The sequence below is a fragment of the Falco rusticolus genome, chromosome 3, assembly GCF_015220075.1.
Source record: "Falco rusticolus isolate bFalRus1 chromosome 3, bFalRus1.pri, whole genome shotgun sequence".
Taxonomy (NCBI): domain Eukaryota; kingdom Metazoa; phylum Chordata; class Aves; order Falconiformes; family Falconidae; genus Falco; species Falco rusticolus.
In genome coordinates, this window is record NC_051189.1 from 3041940 (window position 1) to 3059173 (window position 17234).

General features: G+C 38.4%; 1 protein-coding gene across 2 annotated transcripts in view; it reads right to left on the reverse strand.

The window, feature by feature from the left end:
- Positions 1 to 17234, reverse strand: part of FAM135B (family with sequence similarity 135 member B) — a 168278-nt gene that overhangs the window by 141343 nt on the left and 9701 nt on the right. For both annotated transcript variants that reach the window (XM_037381734.1, XM_037381735.1), the window contains exon 2: positions 13093 to 13188. In XM_037381734.1, coding sequence (XP_037237631.1) covers positions 13093 to 13169 — 77 coding nt within the window. In that variant the 5' untranslated portion in view covers positions 13170 to 13188. The remainder of the gene's footprint in view (positions 1 to 13092; positions 13189 to 17234) is intronic.

The window sequence follows — 17234 nt, forward strand, 5'->3', positions numbered from 1 at the left end:
AGTATGAAAGTAATCTAGGTGCTACAAAAGCTTGAGTGAGTTTGAAATTCTGTTAGGAATTTCTCTCAGAGTTCATAAAAAGTTATGGCAATGTCAAGACAGGAAAGCAGAGTCAGCTACAGGAACTCAGTTAAACCATGGAACAGGGATTTCCAGAAACTTGCGTCATTTGCATGTTATCTGAAATGGCATATAATATGTTGTGCATCACAGACTACTAGTACTCTTGATTGTTTTCCATCTTACTGGGATGCCACATAATCACAGACAGGACAAGTGAAGGAAGACAGAACCAACATGGAACTTTTTCCAATAACTTTTTTCTAATTGGTAAAATGTTCTTAAAGAAAAATGTTTGATCTAAAGTGCTAACATGTCAATGAAACAGTTTTATCTTGTTCTTATAAGGCCATTGGTGAGATCTGCTAGAAAATCACACATATCCATACCTTTTTTTCAAACTAATGGGAAAGCTGGATGCCTGTTGTGACTCGTAATGCAATTTGAATTCAAATTTGAGCGTAGCATGTATCACAGACCAAGGATTTTCAGAGAAACCCTGTGTAGAAATGAGTTTGACAGCTTTAAGTAATGAAACAAAAATTGGCAGAAGCTCAGGTTAGATTAAAAAAAAAAAAGTTTCTTACCTTTCAATGTATACAGACCTATCGACTTCATTCTCTGAAATACTTTCTACTGGTTTATTCTCTAAAAACTGCCGATGTATGTAGCCTTTCAATAACTCCATAAGGTAGGGGAGCACAGGTGTATTTTCTTTATCTGAACATAGTTAGGGCAAGCCCTAAATAGATTTGTTCTTCCCAAACTGGTAATGTTACCTACTGGCTTAAATTACCCATTTAGTAAAATCTGAATGCTTATGTACTGTGCCCATTGCCAAAAGTAAGAACTTGAGACCAGTATGTTTTCTGTTAAGTGATTTAGCCTACTTTCTTTGTCCAGTGGTTGAACAAGCCATAGCTGCTCTTATCTGAGAATCTTCCAACCAGTCACTTTTCTTAAGCTCTAGTAGGTCTATTACATCAATTTATTTCTCTCCACTGCTTCACAAAGTTTATCTTGTGATGAGGACATGTGAGTCCTGGCAATATCTAAACCAAAGAGAATATATTCAACTGGTCAGCAAAAAAAAATCACTAAATAACTGAAAAATTCACAGCTTCCTCAGCACTTTTGGTGTTGGCTGGTTGCAGACATCGCTCTAAACAGTCACATTATAAACTGACTTCTCATTTGTTGCAGGACATCATTATGAAGATTTATCATGCATAGCCAAACAGGAACAAGAGGTTACTAAAGAACAGATCGTTTTTCAGCTGCATTTTATTTGTAATACCTTTTCTTGGCAGATGTTATCCCCACAAATGAATGAATGTTCTGAAATAACAAAGTGGACATGGATTGATGGGAGAAATTGATCTCCGTTTATTAATGTACTTCTGCTGCAGCAAGCACATTAAGTAATTAAAGTGCTAAAAAAGATCTTCCCATCCAGACACACAATATACTGAATTCCCCTAATGCAAGGACAAAGGCCAACCATTTTTTTTCCATTGCATCTCAAGTGCACCTTGTCGGCGGTATACACACCATATAGTTTGATTGCATCCATAGAATTAAACTATTCAGTTACAGAAATGGTTATAATCTCAAGGCAACTCTAAAGAATGAAGTATCAAAAAAGAGTAATGATTTTGGGTTCCTAACATAAGGAACCCAAATCTTAAAAGGATATGATCTGGAGATGGTGTATAGTTTTCCATTCTGAAGATTAGACTTTGGGGTGTTTTAAGCTGAATACAAAAATTTCTGGAAAATAAAAGTCAGAGACACTCTGGAACAATTTTTTCCCATGCACAATGATGTTTTCTACTATCACAGCATCTGAGCATTTGAGATTGTACCCTGTTAAGAACAATCTTCCGAGATATTATTACTACTCCCATGTTTGTAGAGAAGATGATTGCTGATGAGCTGCTCATATTGCTGATGAGTAAAAGGCTGTTCAAGCCCACCTCAAGAAATTTCCCGAACTCATTACTCACTGCAACAAATAATAACAGCCATAGATCATTTGGGTTTGAAACAGTGACATTAAAATGCACCTCACAAAACTGTGCTAAAGTGTGTGGACAGTATTGCAAAGAGACAGGATTTCTTCACATATAGGGCAGGGCAATAGACCTGAACTACGTCTCCTAGCCACTAAGCAGTGCTTCGTCTCTGAAAATGATGGGCAAGGGGCACTAAGTTAGAGACATAACAGAGAAAATTTACTTGTGTGATTTTTTTCTTCGACCTTAGTTTGCATGGCAATGTGAAATTTTTCACATACATTTCCCAGCAGTCATTAATACAGAGTTAAAGTCAGGCATGTCCAATATCAGAGGGAAAATACTGGACAACATGGTTATTTAAAACAAACACATGTTGGAGAGCCCAGAAATGTTATATTAATTTTAGAGCTTATGAGAACTCCAGATGTCATCACTTCTCAACCCATACGGGCCAGATTCACCATTTGTTCTGCTCCTGTTTGGTGTCCATGTAGCACAACAAGAACTGGCTAAGTCATATGTCGAGAAAATGTGCTCACTTCAGTCACACTTCACACATGGGATGGCAGCTGATTTTTCTTGGTCATGAACACTAGAACGATAGCTAGTCACTAAAACAACTCATTCAAAAGTATTCATTGCACAACCATCAGCAAACTGGCCTCTGTTTAGCCATAGGTATCGGGGGGGGGGGGGGAAGTTTAAGTGTAGTCCAGTGAACCAGTACATTCACTTTCTACCTTTTTTTCTGATCCTAGTCTCGTTACAGTTGCCTAAGATTTTTCCCATTGGTAGAATATAAACAACTAGGACTTAAGAAAGACATTTTGAAGGATCAGTAAAGGCTGTAAAGTGATTTTTGATCCAAAGGTAAAAGGTGGTGATACTTATGCAGAGCACAGTTTAATACAGATACTCTGGCTACACAGGTGGAAAGCTTTGTACACACCAGGAGAATTCAGAAGTCAGGAGGTAAGGATACAGACAGAGAAAGCATTCTGTTTGCTCCTGGGAGACAAACAATAAAATATATCATACAGACAGTGCTAGCCAAGAGGAATGTGATGCAAACAGATGGGATCCACTCTCTCAGGAAATAATATTCAAGGTGTGACGTTAGATTAAAATCTTGGGTAAAAAAATATCATTAAAAAGAGAAGAAAAAACTAAAATGAAACTTTTGGGACTTAGCCAACTTTTAACGCTCATCAGTCATTAACCTGGAAGTCAGCGCATTCTATCATCTGTAACATTAAAAATTGACCACCGTAAGATTTTCTTCAGAGCTCTTGGTGTGTAATTGGGCAGTGCTTTGCCCATTTTTATGAATCCAATTAATAAAAATATTTCTACAAGCAGAGATCTTAAATTTAAGGTATTAATCTCTGGAGTATCACTGAGTGGCTTTGATCACCCTTAAGAAAGTTAGTTAAGTTTTAAGTTCAGCAAAGCAAAGGCTTCCATTTAATAGGCTAAACCCTTGTCTCTGAGGTGAATTTCTACTTGAACCAATAGACTTTATACCATAAGTGGTTGCTTTTCATTCATGGGTCTTCTAGAGACAGTTGTGATCTTCACTGATGCACTGAATTCTAACTGCTTTACCCTCTGAGAATTTGTGCTTAATGATATCATGGGGAGTTGATGACACAAATGCCGTAAGTTCTTAGAACTGGGTGACATTAAGTGCAGCATTGAAAATTGGGCTGCTTCAGGATGTGACGCATTTGTTGACGAACTGGACGCAATAACTTCAAGACTTGAGGTATGGAGCTTTGCATATAGATGACAAGCAGAACTTAATTTTATTTGTAAACTGCATTTCTCAGCTAAAAGAACTTTTTAATGATAATTAAATAAACCTATTTTGTGCTGTAAGCTAAACAGCTAGACAAATTACTGGACACCATGAATCTGATGATAAATCACTAAGACGTAGTGTCTACAGCACAGGCTGAAACCGAGTGATGCAGAAGGAAGCTGCACAGGGTTGTGTCTGTGCTGAGGAAGGCTATGGTCACACTCATCCTGGAGTCAAGGATACATTCAGGCTAGAAGGGAACCTGGGTCATCTCCAGCCTGACGCCTGCTCAAAGCAGGACCGATTACTGAATTTGGACTAAATTGCTCAGGGCCATGTCCAGTCAAGTCTTGAAGATTTCCCAAAATGGAGATTCCCCCGCCTCTGGACAGCAAACTCCAGAGCTTGACTAGCCTCATAGGATCTTTTATTTTTTTTTTCTCTTCCCCTCCCTTGCAACCAGGAACTGCAGGAAGAGGCCAAGTCTCGCTGTTCTCTCAACAGCTTGTCCTATATTTAAAGACAAGATTTGCTGCTGGTGATTATGCTATGCTTCCCCTAGGGATATGCACAGTGTGTAACAATGTGATAACACATTCTGAACACAGATAACTTCATCTGCCTCAATTAGTTGCTTCTTACAAAGTCCCTTAGAGAGGAAAGTGCCAGAAGAGCTGTAAAGCACAATCACCCCCACATGAAAACTTGGAGAATAACTTCCCATTCCCTAAAAACTGCATACAAGGAATGCAGTGGGTTTTTGAAGCATCTCATAGTTATTTTATTACCAGAGCTGCTCATTCAGTAATTTTTGGCACCGTCCCTTGTATAGAATAAAGGCACTGACACAGTCTATGCTGGTGCCATCTTTCTGGCTGGCTGGCCGTAAAGTTCAATGCTTTAAAAATGTGTCACTTCACTTAAGAACATTCTGAAGTAATAAAATGTTACAGCACTTACATATATATCTTTTCATAAGCCTGACGGCTTATACTCCCTTCCCCTAAAGACACACACACACACACGATTCCAGTGGACATGGGTCCATATGTAAGTCTATGAATCAGGAACCACAATCAACACTTGAAGTATAGCTCCATATAAATGCAAACCATGTTAGGTGAAAATGAAGCTACTTTCTGACATAATTCACTCAGAAAGTCATCAAAGCAGCAATGTAAATGTCACTTGGATCGGGGTGATATTTGCTTTCCTTAGAGAAGACAGTATCTAGAAGTTAAGGGACAAACTTTTATTTTTCCATCAAGCAGGTACAATAGTTAGCTAAGTTTGGGGTTTTCTTCTTTTTATCTGTTAGTGTGTTGTTTTTTTAAAAAAAGGCTTGCAAGGAACACACTTCCTTTCCACTCTTCCAGCACTGATTAGCAACAAGGGATTATATAACAAGTGAATGGAACCTGGAGTTAATAATTTTGAAGTATCTTTTTAAATCTAATAAATATGAAATTACTTTTGAAGCTTTGGGATACAACCTTCCATGGTTTTCATAGCAATCATGGCCATTAAAAGGTTAATTTTAAATAGTACAAGAGTTTCTTGTCTAATTGCCTGACTCCAGGAAACATGGGTTTAAAGAAAGGGGGTAGGATTTGCACTGAAAGCGCAGACATTGCCAAAGGCTCAGCTACAAGTTCTGGCGCAGAAATCTGACTAGAAATGCCATTGCTTAATATTAGGTATCACAAAGAAACTTCTTTGGAGGCATGAGTTAGATAAGTGCATTGCTTGCCAGCCTCTAAATAGAGAAGACACAATCCAACAAACCGATGGAGAGACTCCGTTAATGTTGGTGGTTTTGAAGAAGGCTACAGAAGCCTGATTAACGTTGTGGCTGAGTTCCCCTCCATCCTGACCTTTATTTCTGTAGCAATGCTCAAATGATAAGCACCAGTGGTGGTCTTAATGGCTGCATCTGGTCGTGATGGCTGTATCCAACTCTTAAGTGGATTTGGGGAAGACAGATAACACAATAGCCAATTTAAACAATGCACCCACCTAAGCACAGTGCTGGTCAAGGTCTGACTCAAGCCAACTTTGAAAAAAACTAACCTCTGTAGTTGGTATGCAAATATGCTATAAGTCAATTAACTTACTCCATAAATAGCGGACAGCCCCAGAGCCCATTGAGTTCTCCTGCATGGCAGTGGGCTGCATGCCAGGATCTCTCCTTGAGCAGGGGCACCTCTCAAGGTTAGTCCTCAAGGTTGAGAGATTCCTTACAGCAGCAGATTCTCAGAAAGCAATTAATAGCATGTTAAACTTTGAAATCTTACCTAAGTGGTATCAAAGATTGATTGTATATATACAATTCTCTAGATATAAACCCCATTGAGTAAATCTGGGACTAAGTCTGGATCCAGCCATGCCTAAACTCCTCCCTGAGAAGGAGTTGAGAAGGCAAGTGGGTCCTTTCTGAACTCGTGACTCAATGGGAGGGTCTCCCTGACAGTTTTGTCTGACCCTGTCCTCTGTGTAGTAATCGAGTGTACCTTGCCATTGAATCTTGTTAAACCACTGTTGCATTTATTATCAAACTTCATTAAATCACTGTTTTATACCAATAAACATATTGCTGCTTCTCTCTTACGAGTGAAGTGTGTCACTCCTTCCGTGTCAAACATAAAATGTCACATGGTTTTGAGTGATTTCCTGAGTGCTTAGCAGTCCTGAAAACTGAGGCTGGAAGAACAGTGGAACCCCTGTATTTTCTGAGATGTAGATGTTTGTATTATTTTATTTGGGTATCACAACCCATTGCTGACAAGATCACTACAAAGTGTCAATTCTGCTATGGCACTGGCTTTGTCTAAACAGTATAAAACAAAATTTTATGTCCTTCTTTAGTTACAAACATGTACATAAACACACCAGCTGACATGCTTTTTCTTTTTCTTTCTTTTTTTTTTTTTTTTAAATCCCATTCTATGTGACATATGATACTCATCACTAATATTTGAGCAACCCTCAGTAGTGGTTCCACAAAGACCAATGTCTATCATATAATTTTCCTTTTATTCTCTCCCCTTGGGTAGAAACTCAAGCAGTAGAATGTTTTCTATTTTAGCTTTATAGTCTTTGCACACACAAACACACCATTGTGTGCTCTTATCAGAAATGTCAAATCAATTCTAAGATGCTCGACCATTGGAGATGATCCCCTGTCCCATAGGGACTCACTGCACTGCTCCAGTCAGGTCCCACAGAAGGGATGATCCTTCCTGCAGGTGCATTTTCCATTTCTGACACAAAGTTCTACTGCTTAAAAAAATAAAAATAAAAAATTGCTGATCACCATGTTCAATCCTAAGTTTAAGACCCCTTGTCTAGAACCTGGTCACAGGCTGCAAAGTACTCTGCAGACAGAAAGGAAGTTATCCTTTGCTTTGTACACTAGCTTCCCGTATGATCTGGTGTCCAACATGCTCACAGTAGCCTGTGGGGCTGAGGAAATAACGTGCAGTGGTTTGTAGCAACCTCATGATATTTCTGCAGCTCAGGACGACTGACATTAGAACATCAGAGCACGAGGATATCTTCTATACAAACAGAGACAGCAGGAATATCAGTCATAAATATCTATTACGGTTGTTATCAGCAAGCAGCCTAGGGACACTCCAAAGCTGTAGGCTAGGCAGACCAGTTACGTGTGTGTATGTATATATACATTTATATACATATCTTTCAACAAAGGATAGTGAGCCATACTCGCCATACTCTACAAGAAGCCGTTGTATAACTGCTAACTTGTGTCTTGATTAGGTTTACCTTTCCTTTCTCTGCTATGCACTGAACCATTGTGGTGTGACACACTTATTTGCAACAGATGGATATGCATATTCTCTGCATAATGTTGTCACTTGATTGTACATCTGGTTACAGGTGTAATCTGGTTTACATCTGGTTAATTGTACAATCATCAGTTACTACACAGAAATGGTAGAAAAGACACAAAGGGAACTGACCACAGTAGGTCACAGAAGCAGCTCCAGCAGGCAAGGCACAGGTTTTGTCACTGTACGCTGGCTGCATTTCAGAGAGGATACGCTAAGATTCTCTGCCACATCTAGCATGTGAAACATTATCTCAGTGCCCCGAGTACTATCTATCCAGGCCCCTTATTATCTCAATCTAGATTGTGCTAAATCTGTGATATTGCCTTAGTTAGCCAACCTATTAGATGAGTTGGAGTTGGCCTTTAGCCGAGTTCTCTGTAAGTAAAAGAAGTGACACAGAACAGTTACCTAATGTATTTAGGGTGAGATAAGTCAAAGTATTGCTTATTTGAAGGAGGAAGATAAATTCCAGATAGAAGAGTATCCTCTTTCCACTGACTATTTGATCATTTTCAACAGATTTTGATGAGATGCTGCTCTTCACCTGCAGAACAGTTTCATATCTTAGGCTCCACTTCAGTTTCAACCTTTTCTCCCTACCACTGGCATGGGAGATCCCACCTCTCTTCTAGTAGACACAGGGTACCTGAAAATTAAAGAAGGCTACACTAACTAGTCAAATGGAAGAACTGTCTTCAACATTCATGAAAATAACTCATCATACATGATTCTCCTGAAGCTGGACATTTGCTACACTTTGGGACATTGATGTTCAGCTTACTGAACACCAGCACCTCAGCTGTTTTCATGAGTATGGGTTTGGGTTACGCTACTTCCAATCCTGTCAACTGAGGTTCTCAACTATCACTCCATGACCATATAAAGAGTCGTTGCCTTCTTGCTCCTGAGCTTTGCTTTTCTTTTTTTTTTTTTGGAAGGTATCTGATGCTGCCTTAAAGTGAAGGTCCGTTCAAGACTCACAGAAATATCCTGTCTTCATGTCAAGAAAAAGGTTAGTTCCATCAATACATCTGTTCCAAGGCACAGCACTTACTAGTCAAGAAATACATCACTTCAGCATGCCTATTAGCCGCCTTCTTTTTCTTCTTTTTTTTTTTTTACTTCATTTTTATTAAAGAAAATCTGTATATCATAAATGAGCCAGGAAAGTATTTTCAAAATGTCATAGATTTACTGTCCAAAAGTGATTTGTATTATATTACAGGTTAGAAGTCTCAAGAAATGTATATTCTTATGAACAGAGTAACAAGATTTACCTGTGTCCTAGACTTTAAAATTTTTTAATTTTTTTTTTTATATCCTGACACTGTACTTCAAAGACCCCAGGAAATAAGGTCTGAACCTCAGAATACAATATGTGTTTTCCAGATATCCATCCTGACAAGAAAGGCACTGGTTGACTGCCAGACCCCAATTTTCTGAGGAAAGGAGCTGCTGCATTTTGTCTCTGAAGGGGTGATTTCATGACTAAGTCTACTGAAACACTGTTGTCCATCTGGTAGGCAACAGGGATGTTTTGCCACAGAAAAGCTTAGTCTGCTAAGGCAGTAGATCCTGTTTTCAGCAGCTCTGAATGCTACTGATGCTTGGTCCGATACTTGCAGGGTTTTGTAAACTCTGAGACCACCAATCTTTTCCACAGAGCAATGTTGCATTCATTTTAGAAGAAGATGGAATACATTTTTACACTCATTTTTAAGCACCACCACCCCTTACACACATAAACCACCACTGTAAGTGTTAGACACTTACAAATTACAGCCTGAAATTTGTAAATTTCAGGAGGAGTAAAAAGACTGATAAGCAGTCCTGTGATTGGTGACTAATGACTTGCCTTGATCCTGGTTTTCTAATACATCATTGCCAGAATCCTAGCAGTGTTAAGGCATTATTTCACCTTTTTTGTGCCCTCTATTCCCTCACAGACTCCAAAAGTTACTTGCCCTGTGGACACAGTAGTTGTGGGGCTATATTTTTTTTCTCTGTTAAATAGATTTTGAAAAGCTTTAAGAAAAAAAAGGTGCAGAAGGATGGCTTTTGACAGAAGCAGACAAATCAATTAATTGATCTCTGGCAGTAAGGGATAATTTTATTTCCTAGTCTATTAAGGAAAATCAGAATCAGTTAGCTAATTTCACTAGAGAAAATAAGTCACTAGTTATTAAGCAGCACATAATGGAGAGAATAAAGGAAGGAAAACATAAAAATGTTTTTCCTTCCAGAAATTGCATTACTTATTACTCAACCTTTAGAACTCTGGCATCAAACAGCATTACAAATCCTTTGGTTTGACCAAAGAAAAGGTTCTGTCTTCCCCTATAGCAGCACCTACATCATTTAACCTTTGATGTCTATAAATACTGACACTGTTATGTTTGTGCCTCAGAAGAAGGTAAATTTAACACTAACTGACCAAAGTAAACTGCCTGCAACACATAATTTGCTGACGACTGCTCCTGTTGTATAGGCCAGAAACATAGAACCATAACAAATATTTGCACACAAAAAATAACCCCACCTCATTACTTTTGTATCAGTCTCTTTTCAGTATTATTCATTCATGCAGGTTAAGAAACATGAATCAAATATCACAAGGTATAATTCAAATAGATTAATGAGCTTCCATTTCCTGTGGTGAGGGAGAGGTGGCAATTGACTGTGTGTGCGTACAGAATTCAAAATAGCTTCCAGTACAATCAAAAGTAGCACAGCACTATTACTGAAGGCCTAACATTTTAAAGCACTTTGACTCTGTGGCGTATGGCCAGGAGATCATGTCCTTAATCAAGTTTGTTTATTAACTATCACTTAACAGCTCCAGAAGGGCTGATTCTCCCAGGATTCTCTTGCTATACCTGATGGATTTATTCGTTCCTTTGTTTGCATGGAGCCCCCTTTTCCAAAGAGCTCACTGTTGGCCCAGCCACACTCCCCTAAAAGTACCGTCTTTAGAAGGACAGTTAACCAAGACATAGCGTTTTGGAAAAGACTGTCCTTATTTCTGCACAGTTACACAGTTCCATCTCAGGAATTTCAACTTTATGTCAGTTAGGTATACAGTAGCAGAACTGTTATGTATTTGTGGAGATATATAATCAGGTTTTTTATTATGTTTTTTTTTATTTTGATTGCATACCAAAGTAATAAGAGGAAAAGTAGATGACAAAAACTCCTATTATTATTAATATTATTCATTGTTCTTGATTTTGTTGTGAAAAAACACAGCATGTTGGGTTCCCACAGAAATTAAGATTCATTTCTGCTCCACTGCTATCCTGATGGACAACTTTTCATAAATCAACTTTCTGGCCTTCAGCAGGACAGAATGATACTGACTCAATTTACAAGGCACTCAAACTGCTAGTTAAATAGAAAATTCCCATCATTATTACTTCTACCACCCTCTCATCTGGGGACACCATATAGTAATCCAAAAAATCCCAGATGTCTATAGTGAATATCAACAATGGCAATAGGGGAAAAAAAATAAAGCGTGCCCAAGTTAAAATTAAATTTTGCAAACTCATCTGTTCCATTTCTTTACACTTCCATGCTGCAGTGATAGGGACTGCTGAGCAGATGTAGCCAGGCAATGGATACTCATCAGCAAATACGAGACACAATAGAGGATTTTTTTTGAAATGCAAAGGTTAAAACTATGGAAGGGTAGCAAATATAATACTATGTAGGATACATAGAAAAATTACTGTAAACAAATGAATGTAGTATAACCTATAGTATCGTGTGTTTGGAATATTAATCAGTAAAGCAAGGTAAGCACCAGTGGGGAAAAAAGCAAGGGTAATTAGGAACTCATTAGTGTGACAGCAGAATATATTATCTGTGTTATTGCTAGGTTTACCCACACACCAGAGATTTGATCTGACTGTCAAAGCCAAAGAAAGCATTTTATGGAAATTACTGAATTAAAAGCAGACCAATATGACAAAAAACAGGCAGCTCATCACAGTAACATGAGAATTGGGAAGATTCCTGGATAACCTCTGAACATCCTACTAACTCCAAAAAAATCACTGAACCCAGAGATAGGATTTCCAAATGTGAGGAAGATCAAACACTTGACATTGATCACCAGAAGCCAAGAAAAATAATCTATAGCTAGGTCCGTCTTCTAGGGTTATAAGGACCAGAATACACAGGAGACTTGTTCTATAACTCAGATAAACTAAACACCTCAAGCACAGAGGATTTTTAAAATATATACAACACAAGTACTCGGTATAGTCAGAATGCTTTCTAACGTAAAGGTGGTGGATATTTGCTTGGACACATGAACACAATGACAGATCCTGCTTTTAAAACTAAGGAGAGCCGTGTTTCCTTCATTCAAGTTCACAGCATCTTTTCCGCTTAGTTCATGACAGTGAAAACAAATAACAAAAAGCCCTTATACAGATAGAAACACCTCTACCTAATCCACCCCATCCCAATACCTGAAACAATTCCATGGTTTTCTTGCAGGAAATAGTGCTCAAGGTGGATAAGTCAGCTGTGAACCACCCCTGTGCCAAGCTAAGGCTTGAAAGAGAATATCTAGTGTTCTGTGTACATCAGTCCTAATAGACAAAAGAAAACACTATTCCATTAGAGCCACTCTTTGTCCATGACACACAGTCTTTTGACCTATCTGAGCCTTCTGTTCTCCTCAAAAAGTGTTTCTTTATCTTCTCTTCTCCTCACTGAAAATCTTTTATGGGGTCCAAGATGTGAGCAGAGTAACAACTCACACTTGGCCAGGCTTCTCCACAGCCACCAGGTTGTTAGAAAGACTATTAGGAAGAGTGATGCGAAAAAATAGAGGTAAAAGTTTAAGTAGACCAGAAGCTGTACATGTTCTTCTAACTTACAGGGATGTGAAAAAACAATGTGGGCACCAGAACCAGAGCTTTAGACAAGCATGAGTATTCATTTTCTCTTCTGAAATGGTAGGATTCAACTAAATTTCATAAAAGAATATAGTCATTAGATTTATTACCCTAAAATGAACATGTTTTTATTATAGTTCAATGCAGCTATCATTTAGCACAGTCCAGAAGCATTTTAAAGCAGCTATTGTACTTCTATCTGAACAGATGCTTAAAATAATTGGGAGCATTACAACATTGTATTACAAAAACAAGTCAGTCAGTCTTTAGTGAAAGTAATGTACATTGATCTTCCTTGACAGTAACGAAAGCCCAATGACATCCTTCCCTGCCCTGAAGATTGCATGAAATATAACTGCATTTGGCAGAAAAGAATGTGTTTTGCAGTTTAACTCTTTTCTGCAAACTACTCCTCTGTTATCAGCTGCAAATTAATGGAAATATGAACTCACCCTCTCTGGAAGAGGTCCACATTATGGAATTTGTGTAGCTCCACAGAAAACTCGACTGTTCCCTGGACCTCAGACATGATCTTTTCAGGTCATCACCTAAACAACACATATATACACGCATTATAAACATTTGAAGTATTTTGCTTAACAAATCCATGAATGGATTACTACATTTTATTCGGCATCTGGGGTTCATGCAAAGCTTGAAATCGACTGAAATCAACTGGAATCTTTCCAGGAACATCATTGGGCTCTATCTTCAGGAAGACTTGCTAAAAGCCAGATCAAAGCAGTAATTAAGAGACGTAAAAAGTCTAATTAAGCCTGAGGACAGAATGATAATATTATGGTAAGTATAAGAAGCGAAAAGTAAATAACACATTATGTGCAAGAATCTCAAAGCAAATTTTAATTAACTCTCTTACTACTCTTGTATAGGAAATTGATTTATTTTTTTTTTCTTCCTGTTTTACCAAATGGCAGATATCCAGGGTCAGCACAGCTCAATTCTGTAAAAGCACAGGCCAAAGAGACAAAAGCTCTAGACAGATGAGAGCAGAATTCAGAATTCTCTTGCTTTTGACCCTGCCTATGACTTCACTAAGTCCCGGAAGGGAAGCTTCTGAGGGAATATGAATAATTTAAAGATTAATGAATGGAACAGATTCTTCTGAGGAAAATGCTGACAATCAAAGCACCTAATAGGCCACAACAGCCAGATCAAGATTTTGAAACATTAGAGCCATTTAAAGATAATATCTCATGCTTTCATTGAATCACAGAATAATTCAGGTTGGAAGGGACCTCAGGAAGTCATACCTTATTCAAGCAAGCTTTGAAAAAGTAAGTTTCCAAAACCAGCCCTATTTAACACACAAGTGTAATTTCTCTAATTGTAGCAGAGGCCAGGGACTTGTACAGCTTTTGGACAGATTTTGAATTTTCTGTTTACCCTTCCTCCTTTTCTCCCTGCAAGTCTACTTCTGGTAATCTGCAAGCTTTTTGGAAATTGTCTATACCACCATTGAGAAGATAGAGATCAGATTTGTTTCATTAACAAATTCACAAGCATCATTTTGGTAACTTGACAGCAGCCAAGTACAATGTCTGAGGACCAATGTCAGGGCTATTAATAATTCCCCTGAGACATACGGGGCTTTAAAAGGACACTAGCTCAGATGGCAAAGTGAAGAATTTCTCCGTATGTGCTAACCAGTAGTTTCCATGGCACTTAAAGGTTTGACCATTTCCTCCAATGAAGCAGGAATGAAGAGGGGTTTGATACATTAAGCCCACAGATAAGCGTTAGGCTGTAGCTTTCTGATAAGTCTCGGTGCTCTGGCTATCCTCTCAAGCACTACCATTTTTCAATAACAGCTTATTCCAGAGTTAAAAGGTTGCTGATGTTTCATTCTCCCTCCTCAAAACCTAACATTGCAGATGCTGACTTTGAAATGACAAGAATGGGATGTAAGATGTACACAATGTATGGAATATATGTTGATGACTGTATAGAAAGGAAAGAAGCTATTGCTAAGCTGCCCATCTGATATACCTCCAACGTAAGAAACTCTACATTAGCTCATGTCAAGCCATAATTTTGGAGCAGTTAAGGTAAACTCAAATGCTATTACTTGGCAGAATACTAGTATTTTTTTTTATCTCCCCCCATTTCAACAGGAATGAGAGTAATCCTTTCTCCTTTTGCCTTTCTGCACAGACTAAGGAATTGTATACTGTTTATAAGCATGTATATCACATACCCATCTTGTCGTATCTGTACTATCGTCTTATCTGACTGTACAGTATCAGAGCAAAGCAGACTGTGTAGAAAGCCAAGAGAAACCACACAACACCACAAAGTACTCTGACAAGGTATTTAGCCCTGAGGAGGGTGTTAATTGGAAGAATTGCCTCTGGATAAATCTGCATGTTGTTCTGAGGCATATTTCCTTAGACCAAAAGCTCAGGATCAAAGGAAACTGCATGCTTTTGAAGACACCAGTTTAAAGAGTGGTGTGAATGGATGGCCAGCCAGTTCAGACTAGCACCAATATTGGCAGACAGAAAGCAGGACATGAAGCTAAGGTGAGCTAAGGTAAATGAAAAATTAAATACATGGAAATACTACAAAGGTCTTCGCTATACTTACATTTTATTTTGCATGCTTTATACCTTTTCAAAACAAATATAGAAGAATTGTAAATAGCTACTACACCGGGTTGAACTTCCATCCACCCGACCAGCACACCAGAGGATCAGAGCAGATAAATCTGTGTCAGATGGCTACAGGGTCTGAGCCCCCAGCAGCAGGGCTTGGTACTTCAGGGAATACCTGACAAGTACTGAGGGGCCTCTGGTGCACTTTATCATCACGGCATTTAGCAAGGTTCAAAAAAAACCCTGCTCAGACACAACAGGATCATGCTTCAACGAAAGAAGCTATGAAATTTGACAAAACAGCTGTGGGCACCCCTGGATCAAGAAAACACAGGTGCTTAAAATGATGCACTAAGTTTTCACTGTTATACTAGGTGCCTGTTTAAAGGAACCTGATCATAGTCCTTCAAAATCCAGGGCTTGTGAAGGACCTCTGAGAACCCCTTACTGACCACTATGTGGGACAATCTTGGGTTATAAATAGAGGAATAGTTGATAAAAATAATACTGAAATGAAGGATGCCATTACATCAGCATTGTAAACTCAATAAGGAATGTTGCCAGTACTGAAGTATCACCAATTTCTCTGATAAGCAGTTTTTTAAAAAAATACAGAGGTGATTCATGGGAAGGCTTTAGTACATAGTGTTTTTTTCTTTTTAAATGCCTGTTTTTAAGTCAAGCTTCCTGCATTTTTCAAAAGGGAACTGAAGACAACAGTATTAAATATCTATTTCAAGTTACTAAGCTAATATGGGAAGTGTTTTGGTCATATGCTTCAGAAAAAGCAGTCCCCATGATCATTCTCATCACTTCAAAGCACTGGACTGCTTCATAAAGGGCTGTGATTATCACTGGTTGTGCTGTGTCACCCTATATGTAGTGACGTTGCAAGTCAGGTCACCACTTTGACAGTTTGTCCTTCCAACTAGAGTTGGTGTCCTAGCAAGAGACAGTCAATTGCAATTGTCATTTTACTTGTATCAAGGAGACACTAACTGAAAATCAGAATCCTTTATACAAATAAAGCCCTATGAAAATACATGTTTAAAGATTTGAGACTGTCTCCCTTGCGTTTCTAATGGAAGACTTAATTTTGCTCCGCACATCTCCGTTGCTGTCAGTGGAAATACCTTTTGAATTGGAGATTGTTCAGCATATGATTACTGTCCAATCTGCATTAGCTTTATTCATCTTTATCCTCCATTGTTCTCTCCAATCTTTTTGGACTCACAGTATTTGTGTTAATGACATTTTAAAGACACAGTCAACTGACCGAGCCCTCTGAAAGCAGGTTACTAGTTGGTTACGTACCACAAATAACTGTTAAACATCTTGAAGCTAAAAATGAGTCTGACAATTCCTTGCTGACGTAGCAATCAGCATCAACCCAACCAAAAGGAGTAGAGGAAGGTGAGATGGGGACAGAGCAGGATGGAAATAAGGGCAGGACACTGCATACTTTGACAGTCCGTAAACTTTCCAGCATTTTTGCAATTACATCTGAATGAAAAATAAACCAGACATTTTTTTAGTGCTTTCACCATTCTTGTCCATCTCCATCACAGAAGCCGGGAAGAAAAAAAAAAAGGAAACAAGCAAGAAAAATACCACCAAGGACAAAAGAACAAAAACCCATGTGATAAAGTGCAATGACTCATAAACCTAGAAACATTTCATTTAGGAGGATAAAGCTGCCTCTCAGGAAACACAGCACATACTATCTCCAGTATAGCACCATTGTCCTTATTGCTTTTAAAGCATCTTCTGTTTTATTGTGAATTTCTTCTGAAGCTGGAATTTGTTGCAAACTGGGCATTTTTATTTGTTTATTTATTTATTAAGTATTCCTTGATTAAGTGTTTAGAATAAAGTCACAGTGAGATCGCCTTATTCTCTCCACAAATGCCTTCACCCACTGTAAAATTCTAAGTAAGGAAAAGAGAAGCACAATAGAAGGAGGAAGATAAACACACACAAAT